The sequence below is a fragment of the Oncorhynchus tshawytscha genome, linkage group LG01 (assembly GCF_018296145.1).
Source record: "Oncorhynchus tshawytscha isolate Ot180627B linkage group LG01, Otsh_v2.0, whole genome shotgun sequence".
Taxonomy (NCBI): Eukaryota; Metazoa; Chordata; class Actinopteri; order Salmoniformes; family Salmonidae; genus Oncorhynchus; species Oncorhynchus tshawytscha.
The window spans coordinates 69,410,349-69,433,314 of NC_056429.1; the positions used below are offsets into that span (position 1 = coordinate 69,410,349).

At 40.0% G+C, this 22,966-nt stretch overlaps 2 protein-coding genes across 3 annotated transcripts in view; one reads left to right on the forward strand and one right to left on the reverse strand.

Annotated features, from left to right (window-relative positions):
- anapc1 (anaphase promoting complex subunit 1) overlaps positions 1-12,955 on the reverse strand; it is a 51,020-nt gene extending 38,065 nt beyond the window's left edge. For both annotated transcript variants that reach the window (XM_042324663.1, XM_024428531.2), the window contains exons 1-14: positions 12,748-12,955; positions 12,094-12,185; positions 11,770-12,006; positions 11,364-11,525; positions 11,144-11,186; positions 10,107-10,207; positions 9,154-9,236; positions 8,963-9,036; positions 8,576-8,721; positions 4,900-5,120; positions 4,458-4,667; positions 1,804-1,899; positions 1,602-1,692; positions 40-105 (exon numbers count right to left, since the gene is read on the reverse strand). In XM_042324663.1, coding sequence (XP_042180597.1) covers positions 40-105; positions 1,602-1,692; positions 1,804-1,899; positions 4,458-4,667; positions 4,900-5,120; positions 8,576-8,721; positions 8,963-9,036; positions 9,154-9,236; positions 10,107-10,207; positions 11,144-11,186; positions 11,364-11,525; positions 11,770-11,982 — 1,506 coding nt within the window. In that variant the 5' untranslated portion in view covers positions 11,983-12,006; positions 12,094-12,185; positions 12,748-12,955. The remainder of the gene's footprint in view (positions 1-39; positions 106-1,601; positions 1,693-1,803; positions 1,900-4,457; positions 4,668-4,899; positions 5,121-8,575; positions 8,722-8,962; positions 9,037-9,153; positions 9,237-10,106; positions 10,208-11,143; positions 11,187-11,363; positions 11,526-11,769; positions 12,007-12,093; positions 12,186-12,747) is intronic.
- A 5,470-nt stretch (positions 12,956-18,425) lies between these two features.
- LOC112252343 (VIP peptides) lies at positions 18,426-22,182 on the forward strand. The gene is made up of 6 exons (XM_024423518.1): positions 18,426-18,584; positions 19,055-19,159; positions 19,787-19,891; positions 20,289-20,420; positions 20,556-20,658; positions 21,144-22,182. Coding segments are annotated over exons 1-6 (456 nt in total). The 5' UTR covers positions 18,426-18,582; the 3' UTR covers positions 21,153-22,182.
- Positions 22,183-22,966: the final 784 nt, after the last annotated feature.

Here is a 22,966-nt window from a genome sequence, read left to right on the forward strand (position 1 = left end):
AACACATTTAAAACAGTGTGAGCACTACTTTCAAGTTACCCTTGTCACTCCAGTGTACAGAACCAAGCTTCCATTGGCTTCTAGAACTAGCATGGCATCTATATCCTGAGAGGAAAAAAATAACAGTTTGAGATGAGACCAAACCAATGATGTAGTAACAGTACACAAGCACATAGAGTGTATTTGGAAAGTATTCAGACCCCTTGACTTTTTCAACATTTTGTTACATTACAGCCTTATTCTAAAATTGATTTTAAAAATGTTTTATCAATATACACACAAAATCCCCTAATGACAAAGCAAAAACAAATGTATAACATTTTTTTCAAATGTATACAAAATTAAAATACCGTATTTAAGTTAGTATTTCAGACCCTTTGCTATGAGTCTCACAGGATGGTGTCGAGGCAAAGCTCTAGGGAAGGGTACGTCTGCAGCATTCAAGGTCCACAAGAACTCAGTGGCCTCCATTAAATGGAAAAAGTTTGGAACTAAGACTCAGAGCAATCAGGGGAGAAGGGCCTTGGTCAGGGAGGTGACCAAGAACCTGATGGTCACTGACAGAGCTCCAGAGTTCCTCTGTGGAGATGGGAGAACCTTCCAGAAGGAAAACCATCTCTGCAGCACTCCATCTGGTCTGATAAAACCAAGATTGAACTCTTTGGGCTGAATGTCAAGCGTCAAATCTGGAGGAAACCTGGAACCATCCCTACTGTGAAGCATGGTTGTGGCAGCATCATGCTGTGGGAATGTTTTTCAGTGGCAGGGACTGGGAGACTAGTCAGGATCAAGGGAAAGATGAACTGAGAAAAGTACAGAGAGATCCTTGATGAAAACCTGCTCCAGAGCGCTCAGGAACTCAGACTGGGACGAAGTTTCACCTTCCAACAGGACAACAACTCTAAGCACACAGCCAAGACAACGCAGGAGTGGCTTCGAGTCTCAATGTCCTTGTGTGGTCCAGCCAGAGCTCGGACTTTAACAAGATCGAACATCTCTGGAGAGACCTGAAAATAGCTGTGCAGCGACGCTCCCCATCCAACCTGACAGAGTTTGAGAGGATCCGCAGAGAAGAATGGGACAAACTCCCCAAATAAAGGTGTGCCAAGTTTGCAGCATCAAAACCCAAGAAGAACCGATGCTTTAATCACTGCCAAAAGCTGTGTCAACAAAGTACTGAGTAAAGGGTCTGAATACTTATGTAAATGTGATATTTCAGATATTTTTTTATTTCATACATTTGCAAAAAAATCTTTAAACAATTTTTTGGTCATTATGGGGTATTGTGTGTAGATTCTTGAGGGGGAAGGAAACTATTTAATACATTTTAGAATAAGGCTGTAAGGTAACAAAATGTGGAAAAAGTCAAGGGGTCTGAATACTTTCTGAATACACTGTATGGACACAGCAACACACCATTTTACACATGCAGAATAAAGCAGTCAATAAGATAGGACCTTGACCATCATTTAAAGTACAGTATACTTTTGATTAGTAGAGGATTAAGATCTAGCCTAAAATAGCTCAATTGGGTCCTGAGAGACATAGAATCGTTGCCACCGCTAAGGGAAACGCAAAGCAATTAGTCAAATTGACTCTACCTGTAATGGTGCTGCGTCTTTTGCAGGGATAGTGGCAACAGATGCAAAGATAAGCTGGGAAGGATTGTTGCTCTCAATGAATTTTACACATCTGTGAAGATAAACAAATCAACATGTGAGAGTGAGTGATTGACTGAGACCGAGAAAGAAAGACAGAGATAGGACACTGAAAGCTACAAAGATAAGATACGTGTTCCCTGACCTGAGCTGTTGGTGGGACTCCACGAGAAAGCACAGGTACTTGTTCTCACACAAGTCAGAGGTGATGAACACCTTAGAGGCCTGGCAGCTCATCTCCCTGTAGAAGCAGAGTGTTGTTAACCTCTCTCTCAGACACACAGCATCACCTTTAAACACCATAACCTGCTTCTACACCTGCATTGCTTGCTGTTTGGGGTTTTAGGCTGGGTTTCTGTATAGCACTTTGAGATATCAGCTGATGTAAGAAGGTCTATATAAATAAATGGTTTTTGATTATAACAGCCATATATTTACTGTTCAATGATTTTTAATCTTCACCTTGTCAAATGGATATTTGCTGTGTATATGTATGTACATTTATTCAGCACATAAAACATTGTGATATAACATGTTATCGGCCCCTATTGGCTGACCCTCATTATGGCCGCAACATGAAGGAGTTGTGACAGTCTGATTAGGTTATAGATCATAGAGTCTACCGTTTTCAAAACTGGATAATAATTGCCTTATATGCCTCAAAATAAAGGTGAATGAATAATATTGTTTGTCCTCCCTCTCAAAAGCTGTGATTGAGAATAACCTATTCCTAGGCTAAACACTTTCATTCTTGTTATTTTTTAAAGAGTCAACTTCAGCACAACACCTTCTCAGGCTAGACTATTTGGGAAATATGCTACTGTTTGTAACTTTAACGTGTCTTAAAGCTTTTATGATAGGCCTAGGAGGAGGATAGGTTATTGGCCATTTGGTTTTCAACTTAGATAGTAGATCATTTAGATAATTTAGATAATTTCTAACTTGATGAAACTGTCATTCATAGGCTATTGATACGATTTTATCCCTTTCATTGTTATTATCCTAACTACCTTATGTTTTTAGGCTAGTCAAACAACTTTTTGACATGGAACTCTTACGTTCATTGTTTGAGCAGGAGAAAGACATGCATAAAACAATGAAAGCATAGCCTATAGCCCAAAGTCACATTCCTAACGTATCAAAGAGAGAGATGTAGGGAACATAGGCTATGTTTTTTTAAACAACTTGACAAGATAGTTAAGAAGTGTCCGTTATAAAAACCAATGAAAATGTTTAGGCTATAAGGCTATATATAGCCTGAGGCCCATGTATCTGACAGAGAAAGAAACAATATTACTGAGAACGTCACTTCTGTGCTTCCCTGCTGTGCAATGAAAGACTCCGTTCTTTACCGCGTCAGTCAGTCAAGCTCAAATAGGCTAAACCATTGTTGCATCACAATTGTCATCTTCGACAATGGCAATCAATCATCGACAATAGATAATGTAGCCCAATATAGCCCAACCCCAAAAACACAGTGACATGGAAAGATCAGCAGTGTCTAACTGACATAAATAGTGACTAACATTGTTTTTTTTTTCCCGCAATGTTATTATGGGACGATCCATCTATATATATGACTTCAAAATCCAAATCTGGTATTTGTCATCCTAGAGCTTGTTCTTCCTCTTCTTTACAAATAGTGAGCCAAAATGTTTTCAGCTCTTTTATTTCCAAGACTGATCAAAACTCATATTTTCATGTGCTCGTCTCTCTGCAGCAGATACCTTTGAAGTCAGAAGTTTACATACAGATTTTCTTTCTTCTCATTTTGTCTGTCATAGTTGAAGTGTACCTATGATGAAAATTACAGGCCTCTCATCTTTTTAAGTGGGAGAACTTGCACAATTGGTGGCTGACTAAATATCTCTTGCCCCACTGTATGTCGATATAGGACTCATTTTACTGTGGATATAGATACTTTTGTACCTGTTTCCTCCAGCATCTTCACAGGGTCCTTTGCTGCTGTTCTGGGATTGATTTGCACTTTTCGCACCAAAGTACCTTCATCTCTAGGAGACAGAACCCGTCTCCTTCCTGAGCGGTATGACGGCTGCGTGGTCGCATGGTGTTTATACGTTTATACTTATGCGTATTAATGTTTGTACAGGTGAACGTGGTACCTTGAGGCATTTGGAAATTGCTCCAAAGGATGAACCAGACTTGTGGAGGTCTACAATGGTTTTTCTGAGGTCATGGCTGATTTCTTTTGATTTTCCCTTGATGTCAAGCAAAAAGGCACTGCGTTTGAAGGTAGGCCTTGAAATACATCCACAGGTACACCTCCAATTGACGTCAATTAGCATATCAGAAGCTTCTAAAAACATGACATAATTTTCTTGAATTTTTCAAGCTGTTTAAAGGCAGTCAACTTAGTGTATGTCAACTTCTGACCCACTGGAATTGTGATAGTGAATTAATCTGTCTGTAAACAATTGTTGGAAAAAGTACTTGTGCCATGCACGAAGTAGATGTCCTAACCGACTTGCCAAAACTATAGTTTGTTAACAAGAAATTTGTAGAGTGGTTGAAAATCGAGTTTTAATGACTCCAACCTAAGTGTATGTAAACTTCCAACTTCAACTGTATATAGTGAGCAATATGTTTGAAACATCAAATCGCAATATCGAATTTCAATACATAGGCAATAGTGAAAAATCGCAATACATATTGTATCAGCACCTAAGTATCTTGCTATCGTATCGTCAGGTCCCTGGCAATTCCCAGCCCTAATTATAAACTAGGAGTGGTTCAACCAACTAGACCACAGAGCAGGATTTGTGAATGTCGGACACTGACCTGTGGGAGGAAGCAGTCTCACTCCACAGCTGCTCGATGCATAGGTCAGGCACTATGGGCTCCATCTCCGGGACCAGCACAGACTCGTTGGCCGTGCTGTTGGGCGAGGGCAGGAAGCTGTGCCCTCTGGGGGACGATGAGTGGTACGACATGTTAAACCGTGCTGCGACCGAAAAGGAGGGTGCCGCCATGCCAGGGGAGTGGGACCGGCTACAGACGTGTCAGAAGAGCGCAGAAGAATGGTTGGTTATGGTCCATAGTGTGGTGGTTGTAAATGAGTCATGAGCTTTTGAGGGTGAATGTTTGACAGAAACTGTGTATAACCCTGTGGGACGGCAGAGATCCTGTTTACTGTATTTACATCCTCTTTGGGTATTTGACTCAAAGCCTGCACTCTGTAGCGTTCCAGAACCACAAATGAAGACGCCTGGTATAAACTCACCTGAGTGCAGCCATGCTGGAGATGCTGGGTGAATGTGTCCGTGAGTGGAGGCCTGGTGATGAGGTCATCCTGTTTTGGTTGTGCAGGGCGTGGCAATGAAAGGGTGAACCAGGCGAGTCCATCCTGGAGACGTTCCTCAGGTGTGTGGTCAGAAAGCTGGGCGGCATCAGGCCTTGGGGCGTGTCTACCTGCTCCGGACACTTCAGCACTGTGGACTGCTCCTGTGGGACAGAGTTAAAGGTGAAAAGTTCAACTCAAATGATATACAAGCAGATTCTGTTCCAACCCCCCCAGACACAACAATGATCAAACTAGCAATTTAGATCAGTCTGACGTGGTCCTTCCGATGGTGCGCAAACAAAAAGGGGCAGGGTCCGGGTGCCATTTTCACACAGTTTGGTTGCTATAGTTAGAATATTTGTTACATTGTATTTTTTACCCCCATTTGGTCCGGTTGGTTTCCTTTGTCAAAATAACTCAACAAAATCATGTATACATGCAAGTCATTTATTGGGCAAAAATGCTCACCTTAAATCCATCTATGATGTTATACTCCATAATTAGACTGAGTGTCCCAATAGTCACATTTTTACTTTTGTTGGTCTTCCAACAACATAAACAGTAAATAGGGGAGACCAGGGTGGTTGTTCCATAGGCTGGCTTTCAGAGTACTTAAGGCTCACACACGAACGTGGATCTAGCGTTCGTCTGCCAATCACTCATCGTGCTTTGTTTTAGGGACTACTCGCTGTAGACATACGGCTGCCAACTTTTTTCATACGATTCTAAAAGTGTTAGATCGGTGCTCACTTGGTTCGCTAAATTGGGTTCAGAAGTGCTAAATACACTCGGCCAGAAAACACAATTGCTGTGTCTGAGCTCTTAATCTATTACTCCCAATCCAGAGTGTGTTGTGTAGCCTAATAATGTTTAAGACAAAAATGTGTGACTACTTTGCAAGAGGTCATCCACCTGGTCAATTCATGTCAGCATCTCAAATCATTGAGGTTAGGGGAATTAGTGTGTTTTAATAGGAGGTGGAAGTAAAAATTAAAAATATTATTTTCATTATTAGGATTTTTGTCACAATTTCAAACAGTCCATTTATATTTTCCAACGGGGCTATACATTTTTTTTTTTGCCCCCCTCACCTGAGTAGCCTCGTTTCACTGCCAGAAATAAAATTAAACCATCTAGTGTTCAGCGAAATAACAACACAATGTCAAATACAGGTAGCCTAGTCAAATAATTAACATCCAATCACAGTAACCGTTACTCTCTTGCGGAAATTCCACTAACGGTCCGTATGTAGCCAAACGTAGCTGCTGATCATTCCATTTGCTCAAAAATTGATAAATGGTGAAAAAAACGTAAGGCCCACATCCATAAAGACACATAACAGCTCTACTGGTAGTTACTGCTACTACCAGCAGTACTACACCTGCACCTGTCAACGACAAGTTCTTCTGCTTCCATGACCACACATCCAATGCTAGCATCAGTAATTCTAAATTTGTTGTTAGCCCAGCTAACATGGACACTGGCAGTTGTGAATCTGATGCAGCCTAAGAGCTACTGCCCCCTTACACGGTAAAGCACCGAACAGACAGGGACGTTGGACCATTGAAGAGGCGCAAATATGATAACTACATTGATTTTGGGTTTACTTGTATTGTGAGTAGTGCCTCAATGAAACCTCCATGCTTGCGCAGACATTTAGAAACAAAACATGCCAATTTGAAAAATAAGCCTCGGGAGTTTTTTGAGCGAGAATTAAGACGACTTTCAAATAGTAAGACAAGTATAAAAGCAACATCCCATTAATAAGAAGGGGCTATAGTTAGGCAAGTCGGTTAAGACATCTACTTTGTGCATGGCACAAGTAATTTTTCCAACAATTGTTTACAGACAGATTATTTCACTGTATCACAATTCCAGTGGGTCAGAAGTTTACATACAGTAAATAGCTTGGAAAATTCCAGAAAATGATTTCATGGCTTTAGAAGCTTCTGATAGGCTAATTGACATAATTTGAGTCAATTGGAGGTGTACCTGTGGATGTATTTCAAGGCCTACCTTCAAACTCAGTGCCTCTTTGCTTGACACCATGGGAAAACCAAAAGAAATCAGCCAAGACCTCAGAAAAAAAAATTGTAGACCTCCACAAGTCTGGTTCATCCTTGGGAGCAATTTCCAAACACCTGAAGGTAACACGTTCATCTGTTCAACGCTCAACGCAAGTATAAACACCATGGGACCAGGCAGCCGTCATACCGCTCAGGAAGGAGACGTGTTGTGTCTCAGAGATGAACGTACTTTGGTGCGAAACGTGCAAATCAATCCCAGAACAGCAGCAAAGGACCTTGTGAAGATGTTGGAGGAAACCGGTACAAAAGTATCTATATACACAGTAAAACAAGTCCTATATCAACAAAACCTGAAAGGCCGCTCATCAAGGAAGAAGCCACTGCTCTAAAACAGCCATAAAAAAGCCAGACTACAGTTTGCAACTGCACATGGGGACAAAGACTGTACTTCTTGGAGAAATGTCCTCTGGTATGATGAAACAAAAATAGAACTGTTTGGCCATAATGACCATCATTATGTTTGGAGGAAAAAGGTGGAGGCTTGCAAGCCGAAGAACATCAACCCAACCGTGAAGCATGGGGGGTGGCAGCATCATGTTGTGGGGGTGCTTTGCTGCAGGAGGGATTGGTGCACTTAGAATAGATGGCATCATGAGGGAGGAAAATTATGTGGATATATTGAAGCAACATCTCAAGATATCAGCCAGGAAGTTAAAGCTTGGTCGCAAATGGGTCTTCCAAATGGACAATGACCCCAAGCATACTTCCAAAGTTGTGGCAAAATGGCTTAAGGACAACAAAGTCAAGGTATTGGAGTGGCCATCACAAAGCCCTGACCTCAATCCTAGAAGCTTGTGGAAGGCTACCCGAAATGTTTGACGCAAGTTAAACCATTTAAAGGCAATGCTACCAAATACTAATTGAGTGTATGTAAACTTCTGACCCACTGGGAATGTGATGAAAGAAAGAAATCACTCTCTCTACTATTCTGACATTTCACATTCTTAAAATAAAGTGGTGATCCTAACTGACCTAAGACAGGGAATTTTTACTAGGATTAAATGTCAGGAATTGTGAAAAACTGAGTTTAAATGTATTTGGCTAAGGTGTATGTAAACATCCGACTTCAACTGTATTTGTGCCCTGGTCCTATAAGAGCTGTTTGTCACTTCCCATGAGCCGAGTTGTGACAAAAACTCACACTCATTATTATGTTTAATAAATGTATTTTATAGTGTGTGGCAGGCTTACAATGATGGCAAAAAAAAATACATTTGAGAGTGCGCTGACCCTGGTGCTAGAAGGGGTATGCAGCTGGAGGTTGAATGTTTGAAGGGGTACGGGACTATAAAAAGTTTGGGAACCACTGGTGTAAGGAAACCAATGTGTCATTTTGTAATTATCCCTGGCCCGAGTCGGACCAATTTAAATCCACCCTTAGGGGTCGTAGATAGGCCTTTGAGTCATCACTCTTGCTATGATGAGAATTATTTACCAATTCCATTGATGCCATAAACATTACATTTTCTACCACTGAAGAACCAGTAATGGAACAGTAATAACAGTGTTGTTCTTGCATGTTATCTTACATCTGGAGTGACTTTGCGCAGCGCCCACACAGAGTGTATGCACTGCACGGTGTCGTATGTCATGACTATGGAGGGCTCGCAGTTGGAGAAGACAATTTTCATGGTGCTGTCAGAGACGTACTGCACACGTGCAGCCTCGAACAGACCTGCCAGAGACACAGGAGATGAGCAATTAACAAGCCATAATGGGGCCAGCAATTAAGGTACCGGTAGTCAGCTAACAGGGCAGCCAAGGAGTGCAAGAGGGCCAACAATATGCTGGCTCCAACATTCAGGTTTCAACATCCATTATAGTTTATTTGTATGGTGGTTTCCGCCATGCTCTTAGTAAACACAATGTCAAACAAATTGTGACAATTTCTATGTATGCGTGTTTGAGAGTCTCACCTGTAGGCCTGCACACCACTGGGGCAATCTCATCCAGAGGGTGCAGCATGCTGAATACTGTGGGAAGAGGTTCCCTGAAAACAGAGAAACAAACAGTGGTATGTTCAAAACAACCTCTACTGACACACTAGCATGAACCAAAATATATCAGAAACAGCAGGGTGTGTGCATTACAGGTTTCTGCTGTATACCTGGGAGGACTCTGAGAAGCATCAGGTGCAGAGTTTTTGCGTTCTAACAGCAGACCAAACTTAGTAGGCCACAGATTAGAGACCTGTAAAAGGCGAGAGTCACAGGACTTATTTTCATGAAATTCTATCAAGGTGATGTTGGAGAAAAATTTGATAAACATGATTTGTCAACACTTGAATGGCTCACTAAAGAAACAGGCAGTTTGCATTTTCATTGTATCTCGTGGGAAAAGAAACATGTCCCTATTTACAGTAAAATAATGGTGGAGTCTGACGGCGGCTAGTGAGTCATGTCTTATCAAATACAACTGAACTGGTTACAAAATGTTTTTTAATTTTTTTTAAATGCATCCACCAATACAAATCTGGTCTGTAAATGTGGACCCAATCACCATCAGCTAAATTAGCTACCAAGAAGCAACGTAATTTACCCAGCATGTCACAACGTAGACTGACGCAGTGTTTTTCCAGCAAATCACCAGGAAAACAAAACCAAATTCAAATCATATCAAGTGGACTTCGATGTGAAAAAGAATCACACATAAATGCAGAGGCAGTTAATCGCATGGTGGTGTTTTTCATTGTAATCTGAAGCCTCTTGTCAGCGAGCCAAATCCCCCATTACCATTGGTTAAAAAGACAATTGACTGGTCCTGGAGAATATCAATAACTGTGTAAGCAACAATAATTACTGTCCATATCTGCTGGTTCTCCTTAAGGGATTCTAACAAGGAAATTAAAACAGCCAGGTCTGGGAGACATATTTTACAAAATGTACAAATAAGGATTTTTCTAACAAATGTTCAAAGTAAATCACATTTCATCACAAGTAGTGCATCACGAAAGTCAACACGTAATGAACACCATGAAACGTCAAATGACAGATCATCCAGCGATGATAGCACACATTTTAGACTATGTAACAACATACCAATCAGTGATGAGGAACTCACCTGAAAGGGTAGAGGGGAGATAAAGTCCTTCCCTGTCACACTATGCACATTCACGCAGCTGCTCTGGACAATACACACAGTCTTCTCCAAAATCTCCTTCTCTGGAATACAATAGAGCAAATTAACCTCTTCACAACATTACTGAGACATAAAAAAATAAATGTTTTAAATATACAGTACAAGTCAAAAGTTTGGACACACCTACTCATTCAAGAGCCCGCAGAAGACCCAGAGTTACTTCTGCTGCAGAGGATAAGTTCATTCGAGTTACCAGACTCAGAAATTGCAGCCCAAATAAATGCTTCACAGAGTTCAAGTAAGAAACACATCCCAACATCAACTGTTCAGAGGGGACTGTGTGAATCAGGCCTTCATGGTCCAATTGCTGCAAAGAAGCCACTAATAAAGGACACCAATAATAAGAAGAGACTAGCTTGGGCCAAGAAACACGAGCAATGGACATTAGACTGGTGGACATCTGTCATTTGGTCTGATGAGGCCAAATTATAGATTTTGTTAGACGCAGAGTAGGTTAACGGATTATCTCCGCATGTGTGGTTTCCACCGAGGCTGTGTAAGGTCTATTTCACCAAGGCGAGTAAATGCATCAGGTGACCTGGCCTCCACAATCACCCGACCTCAACCCAATTAAGATGGTTTGGGATGAATTGGACAGCAGAGTGAAGGAAAAGCAGCCAACAAGTGCTCATCATATGTGGGAACTCCTTCAAGACTGTTGGAAAAGCATTCCAGGTAAACCTGGTTGAGTGTGCAAAGCTGTCATAAAGGCAAAGGGTGACTACTTTGAAAAATCTCAAATATATTTTGATTTGTTTAACACTTTTTGGTTGCTACATGATTCCATGTGTTATTTTGATGTCTTCGCTATTATTATACAATGTAGAAAATAGTCAATATAAAGAAACGATGTTGAATGAGTAGGTGTCCAAACTTTTGACTGGTAGTGTACATCAATGAGCTCTAGAATTTAATAGAAATAAATTGTGACGATGAGGATGTGGCATCGGCCTACTTACCATCTTTCTTCTTTTGTGGAATACCAAAGTTACACCATAATGCCTGAAAAGGGAGGGAGAGAGATATTACTGGATATACATCCTGAAAAATAAGTATTTATTGTTAAGCTGACTAATATCTTAATGTTGACAACAGACATGCCATATAATGTACACAGAGTATGTAGGTATGCATGCATGTTTAATATGACATGTTTAGTTTGATCTGGAACAGGATTACCTGTTGTACTGGACTGTCCACGGTAAAAGCTTTATAGACATGGGAGGCTTGACTCTTGCTCCCTTTGCTCCATATGACCATGTTTCCTGCTGCATAGAGCTCCTCATCATACTCCATCTCATCACTGTCCACACTGGAACCCTTTCTCAGCAACCAGCATTCCTGCAAACAGACACACAATAGTGAAAACAATCTCCTTATGTATCAAACAGATCCAGCACACAAGAGAAAGCACTTTAAAGAAAAGTATGCACCTGAAACCATAAGCCGAGTAAGGAGATCTTACTTGAACCAAAACAAAACTATCTGGCAAACATGTTATTTATCCCAGATATAGCTATACATATTTATCAGTAGCACCCTGTAAATCTGAAAGAAGATGACCAAGAGTCCCCCCCAGTCTTACCCTCTTCTTCTCCTGTAGAGTGACCTCCTGGAGGGAGCCCACCAGACCGGCTGCTCCATCTGAGGACCATAGCTCAGAGGCTGGCTGCAACTGCCGGAGCTGCAGGTTCACAGCGTTTGGGTGGTTCTTGCAGTGCTCACGGCCAAATGGGCCAAACGACTGCAATTCCCCTGCGGCTATCATTGTGGCTCTCTCTTCATAGACGTTCGACATGAGTTCCAGATATCAGCATTATTTCTGAGAGAGAGATAATGTATGTTACTGCTTGAATTCAAATACATTATAAACATCTGACAGTACATCAGATATCCTGGTACACTTCACCTGTAGAATGCTGTGAAATACTTCGAAAATCCAATGAGACCAGTGATGAGGCAGAGTGTTCACCAGACTGAAGGGATGCTCAGGTCTGGAAACTTGAGTGAAATGACATGACAACACGTTGGTCAGAGTCAAGAAGTTATACTAACGTTAGTTGGGCAGCTCATTGTGAGTTGTTTATTTTGGTAGCCAACTCTGCTAACTTAGGTAGAACATGCTCAACGGCAGACACGTAGCTAACTATAACAACTTACTAATTATAGCTAGATAACTATTAAAATACTGCAGCTAGCAATAGCCTTGAAGGTAAGAAAATAATTGTAGCTAGCGACTGTCTGTGGTCATCATTATTTTTGTTGTATCACGACTTAAGCTAACTTGCTAGCAAGCCATTGGCTTGAAGCTAGGCTAGCCGGTTAACTATTTCAGTAGCAAAACGTTCAGCATGAAAGACTCACGTTATAACAGATTGCTAATATTAGCTGGACACATTGCGTAAACTTCAAATACACATATAAATAACGTTGAGTGTCGCATCTTTGTGTCTGGCTAACTAGCTAGCAACCATGTTTAGATTAGCATACTGTCATACATGCAGTGTCTAGCTGGCTAGCTAACGTTAGCTAGCTAGCATACTACCGTGGCACAGGCGCGAACCTGATAAAAAGGAATACTCTGGCTCTTGTCTCGGAGCCCTTGTCTTTTCTTTATATGACTCTTCCTCGAGTACCACCTAGTCAGTGTTGTCAACATAAAAACACCTTAAAGCAACACATAAAATAAGAATACAGCTAGCTACATCAGTTTTTCAAATGTGCGCGGACATCTTGCTGTCCCGAGATTCTTCTCCTCACTTTATCAACCAATCAAGTACGAAGAAGGAAAGTGACGTGTCAAGTGGTTATATTTCCATATTTATATTTTAAGCAATAGATACATTGTAGCCAGAGAGAATGTACAAAGTATATGAAGCCTGTTTGACTGTGGAACATACACTATATATACAAAAGTATGTGGACACCCCTTCAAATTAGTGGATTCGGCAGGCGTATAAATGCGTATAAAATCGAGCACACAGCCATGCAATCTCCATAGAAAAACATTGGCATTAGAATGGCCTTACTGAAGAGCTAACTGACTTTCAACGTGGCACCATCATAGGATGCCACCTTTTATTTTATTTATTTACCCTTTATTTAAAATTGTGCCTCAAATTTATCTGCCTGTAGCTCAAATCCAGAAGCAAAGATATGCATACTCTTGATACCATTTGAAAGGAAACAGTTTGAAGTTTGTGGAAATGTGAAATTAATGAAGGAGAATATAATACATTAGATCTCATTAAAGATAATACAAAGAAAAAAACGTGTGTTTTTTTGTACCATCATCTTTGAAATGCAAGAGAAAGGCCATAATGTATTATTCCAGCCCAGGCGCTATTTAGATGTTGCCCACTAGATGACAGCAGTGTATATGCAAAGTTTTAGACTGATCCAATGAACCATTGCATACCTGTTTAAAATGTTGTATCAAGATTGCCCAAATGTGCATAATTGGTTTGTTAATACATAATTGTGCACTCTCCTCAAACAATAGCATGGTATTATTTCACTGTAATGGCTACTGTAAATTGGACAGTGCAGTTAGGTTAACAAGAATTTAAGCTTTCTGCCCATATCAGATTTGTCCTGGGATTTAATTTTTTTACTTACAACCTCATGCTAGTCACATTAGCCTACGTTAGCACAACCATCTGGCGGGGGGGACACCGATCCCGTAGAGATTTTAATATAGGCCATGCCTAAATTCTTATATTTGTCTCCATTATTTTTCATTGTGATTGATGTTCACAAATGCAGGGGACATAGGGACTAGAGACGGATGTGACTGATCAATATGAGTTTAATAGAAAGATTTAGCAAGCTATTCCTTCCCACAGTGTGCCTGCTAAACTAGGTAGACCTCACTGCCAATAATCCTGTTTGTCCCGAGGTACATCACAAAAGAGGGTGCCTCCACACCTGTTATTGATTTTTCATACAGTGCATTCGGAAAGTATTCACACCTTTGACATACGACACCGTGCAGTGCATACACTCTGTGTGGGCGCTGCGCAAAGTCACTCCAGATGTAAGATAACATGCAAGAACAACACTGTTATTACTGTTCCATTACTGGTTCTTCAGTGGTAGAAAATGTAATGTTTATGGCATCACCTTTTTCCACATTTTGTTATGTTACAGCCTTATTCTAAAATGTATTAAATCATTTTTTTTATCATTAATCTACACAAAATACCCCATAATAACAAAGCATGAACAGGTGTTTAGAAATTTTTGCAAATGTCTAAAAAATGTAAAACCGAAAATATCACATTTACATAAGTATTTATTGAAGCACCATTGGCAGCGATTACAGCCTCGAGTCTTCTTAGATAAGACTCTACAAGCTTGGCACACCTGTTTTTGGGGAATTTCTCCCATACTTCTCTGTAGATCCTCTGAAACTCTATGAGGTTGGATGGGAAGCGTCGCTGCACAGCTATTTTCAGGTCTCTCCAGCGATGTTAGATTGAGTTAAAGTCCGGGCTCTGGCTGGACCACTCAAGGACATTCAGAGACTTGTCCTGAAGCCAATCCTGCGTCGTCTTGGCTGTGTGCTTAGGTTCGTTGTCCTGTTGGAAGGTGAACCTTCACCCCAATCTGAGGTCCTGAGCGCTATATAGAAGGTTTTCATCAAGAATCTCTCTCTGTACATTGCTACATTCATCTTTGCCTCGATCCTGACTAGTCTCCCAGTCCCAGCCGCTGAAATCCCCACAGCATGATGCTGCCACCACCATGCTTCACCGTAGGGATGGTGCCAGGTTTCCTCCAGACGTGACGCTTGACATTCAGGTCAAAGAGTTCAATCTTGGTTTCATCAGACCAGAGAATCTTGCTTCTCATGGCCTGAGAGTCTTTAGGTGCCTTTTGGCAAGTGGGCTGTTGTATATTTTACTGAGGTGTGGCTTCTGTCTGGCCACTCTACTATAAAGGCCTGATTGGTGGAGCGCTGCAGAGATGGTTGTCCTGGAAGGTCCACAGAGGAGCTCTGTCAGAGTGACCAATGGGTTCTTGGTCACCTCCCTGACCAAGGCCCTTCTGCCCTGATTGCTCAGTTTGGCCAGGCGATCAGCTCTTGGAAGGGTCTTGGTAGTTCCAAACTTCTTACATTTAAAAATGATGGAGGCCACTGTGTTCTTGTGGACCTTCAATGCTGCAAAATATTTTTTGTTACCCTTCCACAGATCTTTCCCTCGACACAATCCTGTCTCAGAGCTCTACGGACAATTCCTTAGACCTCATGGCTTGGTTTTTGCTCTGACATGCACTGCCAACTGTGGGACCTTAAATAGACAGGTGTGTGACTTTCCAAATCATGTCCAATCCATTGAATTTACCACAGGTGGACTCCAATCAATTTGTAGAAGCATCTCAAGGATGATCAATGGAAACAGGATACACCTGAGCTCAATGTCTAGTCTCATAGCAAATGGTATGAATACTTAAGTAAATAAGATATATCTGTTTTTGTCATTATGGGGTATTGTGTGTAGATTGATGAGGAACATTTTTATTGAATACATTTTTGAATAAGGCTATAACGTAACAAAATGTGGAAAAATGGAAGGGTCTGAATACTTTCCAAATGCACTATATACAATGTAGATGATATCCAGAGAGCCAACTCCTCAGAGAGTTAAATTCACTATCTATCTTGTTAGTATTGAAGGAAATATAAAGCATGGCTCTACCTCCGAGAGCAGTGCAGAGAGGCAAAGCTGTAATGTGATTGGATCTGATGACTGGTGGTCCCAGGAGTGTTGTAGGGTGGTTTGTGGCTTTGATTACTGGACTAATGAAGCACGGAGACCATTACTGGTCATAATGTTTTCCATATGGCTTGAGACACAAATGTATTTACAGAATTAGTTGGGATGCAATGAAGAAGAACTTTGCTTAATTGATCCATTGCAGGGATTTCAGCCTAAAACAGGACCATGATTACAGGTCCTCCATGGGCCCAAAATAAGGTGTACCATCAGCCCACAGTGTGTTTTATTTGGGTCCATCAGGGCTAAAAGTTATTGTTTTTATTGCCTAAATTCAATTTTTTCTAAAATGCAGTGGCTTAGCAAAGTCGAGATCTTGAATAAAATGTGGATTTTGTTCTTTAAATAAAACTCAGTACACGGTTTAGAACATACCAATGATCTATGTTTGTAAATGTTCAATCTCCATGTTCAACTTGCCCTTGGTTTGCCAGCAAAAGGGAAGATGATATGTATCATTCATGGTCTTCACTCTGAGAAAAGTCCTCTCCCTCAGTCTTGATTTATTGGACCTAGTTTTGCCATCTAATTTCCTCTATTTGGGATCCATTACTCATAAGATCCAGGTGGACCTTTACCCTGGTGAGGGAACCCATAAACGGGGATAAAGTAATCCACTGGGTAGTGAGTTCCTCAGGCAAACTATGTAAAACTGACTCACCATGAGGGCGTGGCTGCCTGTCATATTAGATCCTGGCCCGTAAAACAGTCTGTCAGTGCCAATTTGGCAACAAACACATCTCCATTATTCAGTGGCTAGATAATCTAAACCACAAAAGGCTCTAACAAGCTGTGGCATTCCCCAGCATCCGATTCGTGGCCAGGTGTTTTCTGTTGTGTATTCTGTCCATTAGGTATTGGAGAATGACAAAGGGTCAATTTATAGCTCACATAATGTATTATCCATATTCATGTGACGTGATGCTGACATTATTGCTGGATGACTGAGAGGAAAGTCTGTGCATCATAACACCAAAGGTATGGTTTCAGCAATGCAGTAGTTTATGAGGATCTATAACTTGCTCATCCAATGGAACTTGCAAATTCTGCACATTTCAACAAAATAATGCATGTGTTTCCTGTATGACAGGGTCCTTTCCAGACTCTGTTTTAAATCATCACTGTCAATTAAATGAGCATGTTTCCCAGTCCTTTGTCCGTAATCTACTTGATGTTTGGCATGATTACATTACAATTGTGATTAGGCTTCCAGAGGCTGCTGGTTGAGATAAGGCTACAGCCACCCATTCTTGAGTATATGAGATGCATTCAACAATGTCACCCAGTCTTGAAGACATGAGATGCAAACATAGGACCCAACACTGAGAATCAGTACAGCTAAACTAGAGTCCAACGCTGATACTGAATCCAGATGCCGAAATACAACACTGTGGTTCAAACCTGAAGCATTTCACTAAAGTTAACCCGCAAAACCATTATGGGTTATAGAAACACATTTGTCAGTACTTGAGCCTTGAGAGATATACATGATTGATCTATTTTCCAAAGGAACCACCAACATTCCAGCACAACAGCCATACATACGGTCTTTCATCTACCAGACTACAAATAAGATCACAAAATCTATAGTCTTAATTCCCTCTGGGATAAACTCTGTTCAATAAACTCTCTCCAATCAGAACATCTGTGCACATCTTTACTTAGTTCAACCTAATGAGGGGATGATGGGATTTGGATGTGATTGGTTCTTGTGTAATAGAAGTGTGCAAAGTTATTCCATGATAGTATCTGACATCTGTGTCAACTGAGCCTTTTATCTGCATTGTGTAAAGGAATGTCAATGTTTAATGTCGTTATATTGGGAGAGACAATGTGGTTAGGAGGAGAGAGTGATATAGATTAGAATGATGATGAGATGGGAGAGGTGGAGAGGTGAGGTAGAAGAGGAGAAAGGGAAGGAGATGTAGGTGCTGAAACTGATAAAGACTATTAATGGTTTCAAGAATTGTTTTATTCTTCATGGCTATCATGCAGACACTGTACAACCACTCAGAGGGAGTTATAGTCCAAGATATCACAAAATGACATAAACCAATTTCAAGTTATGTACCGGAAATACAATCTGGGGAGATGGAAATCGCCACTGTGTCCACATTGTGTATAACATTATATTTACTTTGCTTACCAAATGTCAAAAGGTATTTTCACTGTTTCACTGTTTATGTATCTAAGTGCTTTGGTTCCCCCTATTCATAACTATTAGGCCTATACCATTTCAAATGTGTATAATATAAGATGAGTCAACCCCCATGATATGTAATAAGAAATTATTGTATGAGCAAAACCTAATTTTACCATAAGGTTGGTTTGAATGAACATGCCAACAAGCCAATGACGAATGCATCACTCCCAATGGGACTTATATGACGTATCAACCCTGATCTAATCTGATTGCCTTCCTGCTTGATGAAAAGTATTCAGATGTATAAAACGAGGGAAGGGTTGAAGGTATAGTAAGAGACGCTGACCAGCGAAGAAGCAACTGAGGTACTGAACAGTGTTCCGTGACTTCTCTAGGAGATACAAACACAAAGCATTCCAGGACCTTGGACAGCACCCAGTACCCAAGAGGAACAGCAGATCATTTACTAAAGACAATGTAAGACTTTTTTCAGATGATGCTATTTGTTTTTGATAATTATGATATTTGTTAGATATTCTTTTCAGTTAGGCTTCACTTCACATTCTAGATTCTAAAGTTTTTGTCGTATCCATCTTCCAGCAAATTAATAACTGTAAATAGTTATTGATTCCAAATATAAGAATGATTTTTGATTGGCAATAGCATTTGATCACATAAACAAATGTTCATACAAAGGTTGAAAACAAGTCCTCACCAATTGGATACGTGCGCAACTGCACATTTGTCTTCATTCTCAACGTGTTTGTTTTCTGGTGGCACTGGGAAGCACAATAGAAAGTGTTGATAAACTTGTTTTTCTGTGCATAAAGGCGTACCGAATGACGAGGCAATCATTTTAAGAATTCTTGTCGTTTTCATATTGACCATAAGAATGTAGGCTATCTGAAAGAAACATTATTGAATGAAACCCATATCTCTTTTTACAGGTATAAAGCGATGTTACAAAGGAACGGCTCCCAGCTCCTTTTCCTAATAGCCCTGTGCAGTGTGTTATATTCCCGGACTCAGTGTTTGCCATATGCATCTATGAGGTAGGAATAGTACCGCTATTACGCATGCGGACATAAAGGTTTAAAAGAGCATCATTAGTTACTTTTACCAAAGAGTTCAAAAACTGCAACGATGTACTAACTTTTTATATTATAGGCTATCGGCCAATAACTTTATGTGTATCAATAGGAATTGATATCATCATGGACAAATACATCATAGGCTATAGTGTTAACGTGTTTTAACTTATTCTAACTCTGGGTTCATCAATAAACAAGACAGTCAACAATTAATTCGTCGACTATATCCTAGAACAATAGTACTTTCTAACAATAGCGTTTAAGTCTTGAGAAATGTTATGTAATTCTTTTCCACAGGCTACTTTCATAGAAGTGACTATTGATTGTGTTCTCTGGATGATTAAGAAAGTAATGAATAATAATGAATAATCATTTCTTCCAATGGAATATTGAATGTCAGGATACAAAAAATGTCTGCCTCGTGACTTAATGTCGTTTTGGTATTGTCTAAGAGTAATCACATACGCCCATATTTGTTTTACCCCAATATTAGCCCATTGAAACGCTCTGCCCATAAATGACTCCTAAACCACCTTTTCAGATTTATGCTAGACAGTGTGACTAATAACTGTTTTAATCTGTTGGCAGACCGACGAGACACGCAGACGGTCTCTTTACAAGTGGATACAGCAAACTTCTTGGACAGCTGTCGGCGCGGCGGTACCTGGAATCCTTGATTGGAAAGCGAGTCAGGTAGAATGTAGTTTATGCTTTTCCTTCAGATTAGCGCGCAGTATGATAATATTCATAACATATTTTCAGGAACATTCAGGTTTATTGAAAACATTTAGAGTCAGGAAGCATGACACAAATATATATTCCACAAAATTGTCTTCCTGTATGCCTATTTCTGTGATTTTAGTCTCATTGAAAAATTAGGATATCCTTTAAAAAGTTGTATTAGCATATCTGCCTTGAAAACAGTTAATAATCTAATTTGTTGTAATTGTATTAGATTTGTCATCACAATTGTGATTTACTTCTGGTTTAAAAAAAACTATTTATTGGATAAGTTCAGTAAAAGCCAAAACAGGTTAGCAAATGTCTCAAAAATGATGGACTAAAATGTGTTGTGATTAATTTGTCACAGTGATGACATGATGGAGGACCAGGTACCAGTGAAGCGCCACTCAGATGCCATTTTCACAGACAACTACAGTCGCTTCCGCAAACAGATGGCTGTGAAGAAATACCTTAACTCAGTTCTGACAGGAAAGAGAAGGTGGGAACAAGTACAGAGCACAATAATGGATTGTGTGTTTGCCAGTGTGCATGCATGTGCATGTCCGCATGTGCATTTTTGCAGTGTGCCTCCACAGTGTGATGAAAGTCAAATGTACCCTTCTTGTCTTTTCAGTCAAGAAGACCCTCCCATGCAAGAAGAATCCAGAAGTGAGCCCTCGTTTCTAGAGAGCTATGATGACGTCGATGTAGATCACCTTCTCAATAACTTCCAATTGGTAGGTTCAGTCTCTCTCCTCCTCCTCCTCCATTCACTTTCACTCCACTCTCATTTCTAAGTTTAGTTGAACGCCATCTCAATTGGGTTGTTACTGTGGTGGTCATTGCATAGAGAAGTTATGGAACACAGTGTGGTCGCACTACTACACATAGAGACAGCAAGACCTGACACCTGTATAGTGGAGTTGTAGTGGACAAACGTAGCTGCATTTCCAGTACATTGTACTGCTAAGAACATACTGTATAGCCATAGGGCTACTTTCATTTTACTACAGAAGCTCAGCTATTGAAAACATATGAGCAGTAGAGTATGATGTTTCTACTAAATGAAAGCCCTTATCACGTCTTCTCATACCATGATTTGAAACTCTGTTGCATGTACTTGTGATTCTCTCACTATTCTGATCAATAATCAATTATCTGGACCTTTCTCTTCCTCCCTCTCTCCCTCACTCTTTCCCTCTGCTCCAACTGTCTTTTTCAGCCACTCTGAGGAAGACCCGCTGGTGCGATTACCTCAATCAGTCAACCTCATCGATTTGCTATCCAAAACAAATATTTAAGTTCTTCAAAAATGGACATGTTTCAAAGTCAAGTGTGGTTATCTCTACAGTATAAAGTAAATGTTTACATTGTATACAAGATATACTGAAACTACAAATATTGGTCTGAAGATGTAGGCAACAGTAAATACTATATACGTCCACCTGGGATCAGATAGATTTGCTTTGACCAGGACTGTAAATGGTAGCTCAATAAATGCATTCCTAAAACAAACTTTATACTGGTATAAAGTATAATCAGCTCATACAGTAGAGGACCACATTTAGAGTGACACTGATGCATATAATCACGTTATATCCATGTGGAACAATGCTATACCTTGTGCATAAACTTACCTAGAGCATTTAGTTATGTAAAACCGTGCATCCAAATAAAATATGTCCATTTATTTTTCAAAGCTGAGTAATTTTGTAAGTAAATATTGATGTTGATTATCTCTTTTCATGTGAAAAAGTATTGCAAATAATGACAAATTAGGCCACAAACTTATAGTTGCACTCAACATGTGCTTTGATGGCCTGCTCACCTGAATGAAGATGGTAAGCAAAGACTACTACATTTGATTTCATGTATATCAACTTCATACCATTTGAAATGATCAGTTACATGACAATACACATTCTAAATAAGCATGATATTGGCTATCAGATCAAATCATCAAAAGATAGAGAAGGACTTGAAAGCAACTACCTTGTGTCTCAATTAAGGTTGGCAGGGATCTTTTTTTTTTTTTTATTCACTTCAAAAGACATGAGACAAAGAATAGCATAGCAGATACACACTTACATGAATTTATTTCAACAGACATAGATAAGTCATAGGCTGTCTTCTAATCATCAAAATTATGAGAGGACTGTGAGAAAGATTGTTTCCACAAAGCGAGAATTATTGTTCCATTTTTTAAATGAATGTAACTCCGAATATATTCAATGAATAAAATGACATAGGCTATACTTGTGCGATTGTTTTTATGTGTGATTCTTCTTGCCATTATAGAAGGATTCAATTGGCATAATGAATAACAAAGAATAGCCTTGGATTTTACATCTACATTTAACTTTTTGATAGAGCAATTTATATATATATATTTAAAAAAATTGGGACCTGAACAGACGTGACATTTGTGTACACCTCTAATCTCACTTCTACAAGTATAATCTCAATCACAATGGCCATATCCAATTTGCATTATGAAGCATTGACATATTTTGATAGTTATTTAAAAATATACACTGCTCAAAAAAATAAAGGGAACACTAAAATAACACATCCTAGATCTGAATGAATGAAATATTCTTACTAAATACTTTTTTCTTTACATAGTTGAATGTGCTGACAACAAAATCACACAAAAATTATCAATGGAAATCAAATTTATCAACCCATGGAGGTCTGGATTTGGAGTCACACTCAAAATTAAAGTGGAAAACCACACTGCAGGCTGATCCAACTTTAATGTAATGTCCTTAAAACAAGTCAAAATGAGGCTCAGTAGTGTGTGTGGCCTCCACGTGCCTGTATGACCTCCCTACAACGCCTGGGCATGCTCCTGATGAGGTGGCGGATGGTCTCCTGAGGGATCTTCTCCCAGACCTGGACTAAAAGCATCCGCCAACTCCTGGACAGTCTGTGGTGCAACGTGGCGTTGGTGGATGGAGCGAGACATGATGTCCCAGAAGTGCTCAATTGGATTCAGGTCTGGGGAACGGGCGGGCCAGTCCATAGCATCAATGCCTTCCTCTT